The sequence below is a fragment of the Rhinoderma darwinii genome, chromosome 4 (genome assembly GCF_050947455.1).
Source record: "Rhinoderma darwinii isolate aRhiDar2 chromosome 4, aRhiDar2.hap1, whole genome shotgun sequence".
NCBI classification, from domain to species: domain Eukaryota; kingdom Metazoa; phylum Chordata; class Amphibia; order Anura; family Rhinodermatidae; genus Rhinoderma; species Rhinoderma darwinii.
Genome location: NC_134690.1, coordinates 269,347,253 through 269,353,749, shown reverse-complemented (window position 1 = coordinate 269,353,749; position 6,497 = coordinate 269,347,253). Strand labels below are relative to the sequence as shown.

General features: G+C 39.3%; 1 protein-coding gene across 6 annotated transcripts in view; it reads right to left on the bottom strand.

Annotated features, from left to right (window-relative positions):
• MAP7 (microtubule associated protein 7) overlaps positions 1 to 6,497 on the bottom strand; it is a 147,959-nt gene that overhangs the window by 30,620 nt on the left and 110,842 nt on the right. For 4 of the 6 annotated variants that reach the window (XM_075862484.1, XM_075862485.1, XM_075862486.1 and 1 more), the window contains exons 6-7: positions 1,352 to 1,462; positions 119 to 232 (exon numbers count right to left, since the gene is read on the bottom strand). In XM_075862484.1, the coding sequence (XP_075718599.1) occupies positions 119 to 232; positions 1,352 to 1,462 (225 nt within the window). The remainder of the gene's footprint in view (positions 1 to 118; positions 233 to 1,351; positions 1,463 to 6,497) is intronic. The other 2 variants (XM_075862487.1, XM_075862488.1) reach the window with 1 other exon arrangement.

The following is a 6,497-nucleotide window of genomic DNA, read 5'->3' as shown; positions in this document are numbered from 1 at the left end:
AGTAGACATGCCACAAACTCCTAAAAAACGGTGAATGCTGAACCACAAATCAGATACATACTTACAGCTCACCTACAGTCCTGATTTAGTCCAAGGACTATATGATTTAACAAATTACCTGCATCTCCCGAGAGGGCAGCTGTGCTTTTACTTCTAGCCAAGTAAGAGTGTGTAGGCGTTAGTAGCCTTGACACTACATTGGACTCCCATGGACTAAGTTGCGGTCGTCGTCCTAGTTGTTATAAACACAATTTTAGACACATATAGTTCCAACAATCTGAGATAAAGGCATATTGAGTATTGCTTGTGACCTAAATTCATATCAGAAGTCTAATAAGAATGGTTAATAACGCTCGCACATATTTAGGAAAGTTAATTTGTGTCACGTCTAAAATTATAACATTTTAGAGTATTAATAACCCCTCTGGAAAATCTAACCTAGTTACAAAGTGACCTCACGCTGAAAAACATACTTTATGGTCCAATTCTTTTCACTCATTTATTTCAAAAAGATATTAAGCTACCTCTTGATCTACTTGAAAGAACAATATCCTGTTTCACTGATGATAAAAAAAATGAAAAAATAAAAAATAAGGTTTGCCTGGGGCTATGCCCTATATCAGAGCTTCTCAATGTTTTTTTTCCTGGGGCCTCACCAGCCAGAACATGTTCATGCCTGGGCCACACTATTGGTTATAGTCCATAGACCAAATGACCTTGAGCGCTCATCACCGTATCATAAATAAAAATATGAAAGGTCACTTTGTAAGTTAGTAACGCAATACATATTTACATCAATTCTACATAAAATCCCTCTTTGTATTATAGGATCATAAAATAAAAACAATAAAAGGTAGTATTTAATGTACTGTAAATCTCACAGCAAGCCAGCAAAACTAAAAAGGGAACTGATATAGTAAGGGGTGAACACGCGGATATCAGAAATATGTATGGTGTGACCCATAGATATTAGCACTATAAGCAAACTGTCATTTAAAACATTCAGGCCAGATAATGGAATTTACAAATGTGAAGTAGAATGATGACAATTTGCTTTCACAAATGAGAACACAAAATAATGGTTTGGTTGGCAGATGACTAATGGTACAAAATGTTGATGATTCACATCACTTCACAGAAGCTATTCGTCAGAATCTGAATTTGTTTTAGGAAGTTTCAAACGGTGTCCACTACTTTGTGCTACTAGGTTCGTGATAAGGCATATTGCAGAATTCACAACTGAGAACATGTAATGTCTACCAACCCTTTTTGTTTGGGAGATTTTTACCAGGGTATATTGAGAACATCATATATTATTGTGTCTTCAGACTTTTGCATTACAACACTGTACCTCTGTCTGGAGTATTAAGTAAAGTTGCAGATGATGTGGAGAGTCGCTTGTTAATAACTGGATCAACATGTTTCGAAAGGTTCATTGTTGAAACTGACCTCCTGTCAGGATCTAAAACAAATGGAGATATTGCTAATTGGCAGCACACCCATATAATGTATTAGTACCAGTACACTGGCAGGTGACCCAATGACATGGTTGCTGCCCTTCTTCATGAAAGATCTGCAATGCAGAGCTCCAGTCACACCAGCATCTACTGGGAAGACTAGAAAGCTTCAGTCACACCAAGATCTACTGGGGGGACTAGAACAACATGGCCACTCTTTCTCCAACACCACGGCATTGAAACATACCACAGAAAACACTAGTGTGCTTTGACTATACAGGCATCATGTATCAAGTGACACAAGACCCAAAAATTCGTAATTATATCATATGTTCGTAAACACGGCCTATAAGCTGTCTGCAATATTACTCTATCCCATATACCACCAACCCTGTCAGCTGTAGATCAAGTGTGTGACCATATGTCTATATATGATGGGAACATATGTACACTATGTTTTCGGGACAGAATTACTCTGTACATGTATGATCGGCTAGTGCGATTGTTTAGATTTTCCTACAGTTCAGGTTGCAAAAAAATGCATGAAGTGCCCTATAACCGCTTCATAAAAATGTTGCAGACGAAGGGGGCATCAGAAAGCAAAAGACACTATTGATAAATGATCCCTCATAGAAACCAATCCGGTTGCACATTTTCTAGTGTATATTTAGAAATAAAAAGCAAACTTATAAGTGGTTGTCATGGCAAAATCACTATTTTCTTTTCACTAGTCTTCATTTTAATGCCTGAGATTTCTAAAAACTACGGCAAAATAAAAATTGTGGGGAGTTGCCTATTGCAACCAATCCGGCACTGCTTTTAATTTTACAAAGAGCTTTAAAAAGAGGAGAGCTGAAATCTGATTGGTTGCTATGGCACATTTCCTTATCACTAGCTTTGATAAATCTCCTCCACTATGTGGCTATAAGATCATTTTAGGTGTAACTCCAGTAAAAAGTTGATCGATTCTATAGCAGAACTGTGCAAAATGTTTTTCTTTAACCTTTAAGTGACCAGGCCTATTTTTCTCTACTTTTTCACTGTTGCATTCCGAGAGCCATAGCTTTTTTTTTTTCCATTGACATAGCCATATGGGGGCTTGTTTTTTGCGTGACAAGTTGTGTTTTTCAATGCCATCATTTTGGGCTGCATATAATTTATTGACTAACTTTTATAATATTTGTTTTGATAGGGAACGTGAAAAAAACCATTCAGGTATTCCGTCATTGTTTCTTGCTTTTTAAATTGACCACTTTCCTTTCACTGTGCGGTGCAAATGACAGGTTATGTTTATTCTATGGGTCGTATGGTTGCGGTGATAACTAATGTGTGTCTTTTTTTATGTTTTACAATAAAAACACAAACTAAACTTCATCCTGTTAACTGGATTGTTCGGGTCGTTACGATCATGGTGATACCATATATATGTTTGTTTGTTTTTTCTACACATTTACAAAATAAAAACACTTTCTATGGAAACAATGTTTTTATTTGATTTCTTACAGTGCACTTTTTTTTACATTTTCTTAATAAACTTTATTTAACGGTATTTCATTATTATATTAGTCCCACTAGGGGCTTCACAAAGCAATCTCCTTATTTCGGATATAATGCTTTGGTATATTCAGTATACCAAATCATTACTGCCTACAACCACTGCAGGCAAAGAGCCATGGTGTGACTGGGGGTCTTTGCTAGGCCCCCTGGCTGCTATGGTAACCCATCGGTGGCCGGTAACCGCGTTCTTGGGCCACTGATGGGTGACAGAGGGAGCCTTCATCGGTCAAACCACTTAAAATGCTGTGGTTGTTATTAACCATGGCATTTAAAGGGTTAACATTATCTGATCCAGGAGATTAAAGCTTGGGCTTTCACGGTGATCACGGAGGCACAGATGTGCCCACGCGATCACATCACATGTATGCAGAGGGGTTCGGAACGCACACGACTTATATAGGTGCACGAGTAGGGTCCCAACCCAATCACTGTAAAGAAGTACTCGGCACACAAAGTAGAAGTTGAAAAAGTCTTATTTTGTTATTTATTTTGTACGGATGCCAGTAGCTTAGTGCCACGTTTCGGTCATAAATGACCTTCATCCGGCACGGAGTCACGCTGGGCATAGGTTGATGCTGCAGACGGCGCTAATGGCGGCTGACCGCTTGTGCAAACTTAATTTGCACGGTCCTGCACTATAATCATTTTACAGTCGGTTTCCTATATAACTAGACACTTTAATCAGCTGTTAATGTACTTTAGTATATTTTTGCACAATAAGGGCTCATGCACATGGATCCGTAATAAGTTGCTCATAGCCCACTATTGGCCCATACTGTACATCTATGTGAGTCAGATTTCATATTCAGACACAAGAAGGTTTTTTTCTCAGGGATTTCATGTTAGAAATTGTGGCATGTTTCAGCGCAGTATTACAGAGGTAATCTCCCCTAGGATCATGGCGGCACAATACAGTGCCTGTGGGTTTGTAATAGAGACCAGTAGGGACCCACCCACTATACAGGTTCCATGCACACAACAATGGACCCAAAAAACCACGTTTAAACATGCCATTTTGGTTTGTTTTGTCACTTTTAATATAATGAAAAAAAGAGGAAAAAAAAAAGCACCAAATTTGACGTGTGTGAACACAGCCTAACCATTCTAATAAGTGGGTAGTAGTTCAGAGCGCACAAAACCAAGGCAGGTGCACGAATAGGGTCCCAACCCAATCATATAGCAAAGAAGTATAAATTTATTTCATCAATAGTTGATGCCATGGGCCTAGTGCGTGCAACGTTTCGGTCGTAACTTAGACCTTCATCAGGCACTTTGTGCCAAATACAGCGGTCAGCCGCCATTGAAAACATTGCGCCAACGACTGGATACAGCAGTAACCAGAAGGACAAAGTGCCTTTCAAGAAAAATTTCAAGAATTTTCCAAAAAACTTCTAACTTGTGTGCCGAATACTACTTTGCTATAACCATGCTATTAAATTAGCTCATTATCACACATTGAAACAAAACAGTTGCAAACCACCTTCTATTTGACTGCTAGTTCTTGGGTGCACCTTTTAAAAAACTGGTATTGGTCAGACATATTCCAGGCTAGAAATCATATCAGTGATAAACCAAAGCACACAGCACAGCTGTCCTACATCAGGCTAAGTATTACAAGTGTTAGTAGGTGCATTGTAACTTCCAGCACCTGGACAGCGCCATCGAAGTCTGTATCATGTCATAGTTGACACTGCCCTAAAGGTACTTTCACACCACCATAGAAGGACAATAGATGCAAGATTTTCACATGATTGGATAAGACAAGTATACACAAGATATTGTGCGCAGATAAAACACAGCACAAGACTAAAATACAAAGGAGGGTTGATAACAAACAACTGCAACATTTTAGGTAGAGAAAATACTGAACCTATTTCTTCTGGATTATATAGAGAATACTGCAGACAGCATTATATGCATCTAACGTTAGATGTTTGTCAGTGAATTCCATGGATTTTAATGGAATCTGCTGACAGTGTAAACTTTGTTAGTAAGATTTTGAGTTTTGGTCCTCTTGGCACAACACAGTATTCGGAGATACAACCATGAGGAGGTTAGATTTACACGCACGCGCACACGCGCGCACACACACACACACACACACGCACACACGCACACACACGCACACACACGCACACGCACACACACGCACACGCACACGCTACCAGTCTTTCAGAAAACATCTAACATGGTCTATACATTATTTGGTGTGCACCTGGTATACATTTATACCACATTACAGGTAATAAGACTCTGGGTTGTTAGCAAACAGGCTCTACATCACACAGGTTAGATCACAAAAGCAGAGACGAAAGGAAAAATCACATAACAGTGGTTTTAGTACCACCTCTTCTGACACGACCCTTGGCTTGGAAATGGTATGCCAGGTCAGATAAATCGACATTGGTGAAGGATGAGTCAACAAAGTAACCTAAGGAACAGAACATGCAAAAGTGATGTAAAAAGGAAAAAGAAAAAAAGGAAAGGATGCGATAATGATGGATTGAGAATTTAAATGAATTTACAGTACCAAACAAGTTTATTTGCCTACAGCGTTAATAATTTTAAGTCTAGCATGCAAAAAGTAACAGACTCAAATACTAATCCTTTATATGATGTATAAAATTTCCCTGTTGGGATTAATAAAGTTATCTAATCTAATAATCCAACAGACTGTGCAGTATATGAAGCTTATAATCATTCCATGTTCTCCGTCCTATGACTAAATAATGCTAAATGCATAAGATATAGTTCAATGTACACCTAAATACGAATGTGCACCTATATACTAATGTGCCTAAGGCTCAAGGGTAGGGGTGCACAACATGCGACCCAGGGACCACGTGGTCCAGGATTCTGTTTTGTGTGGTCCCCAACCATTGGAGCACAGACAGACTTGTCGAGGGCCAAATGCTTCCGAAAAAAATGAAAGATTTCTGTCAAAAGACAGAAGATGCCTTTTGACGCATAAATATGTGCTTCATTAGATGGCATCTCCTTTTTCTCTTCTCTGTATTGCTAAGATATATCAGTGCAGGTATTGGAAGCTACATGTGAGAATCCTTTAGAGGCTGCTTATGTGTATCTTCTATACCCGCGAGACGTGGCATGTAGCGCATGAGAAGCAACAACTACTTTTTGTGCACTGTGTGGCTGGCACTAATGGTAGACAATGTGTGGCTGATACTTTTATGGCTAGTACTGTGTGACGGACACTACTGAGGGGACACTGTGTGACTGACACTACTGTATGTTTGGCTACTTGGTCTCCTCCTCCCTGTAGTGCCAAACACGGGAGGAGGAGACTGAGATCCTTTAGATAGTTGGGGGTCCCAGAATGGAAACCCCATCTAGCAGACATTTATGACAGATACTGTTGCTATGCCATGTCTTAAAAAGGAATACCTCTAAGTTTTAATTTGTCCCTTATGTGTGGCACATTCTGACAAGGTGGCCCTCGAACAAGAAAAAGTTGTGCACCCC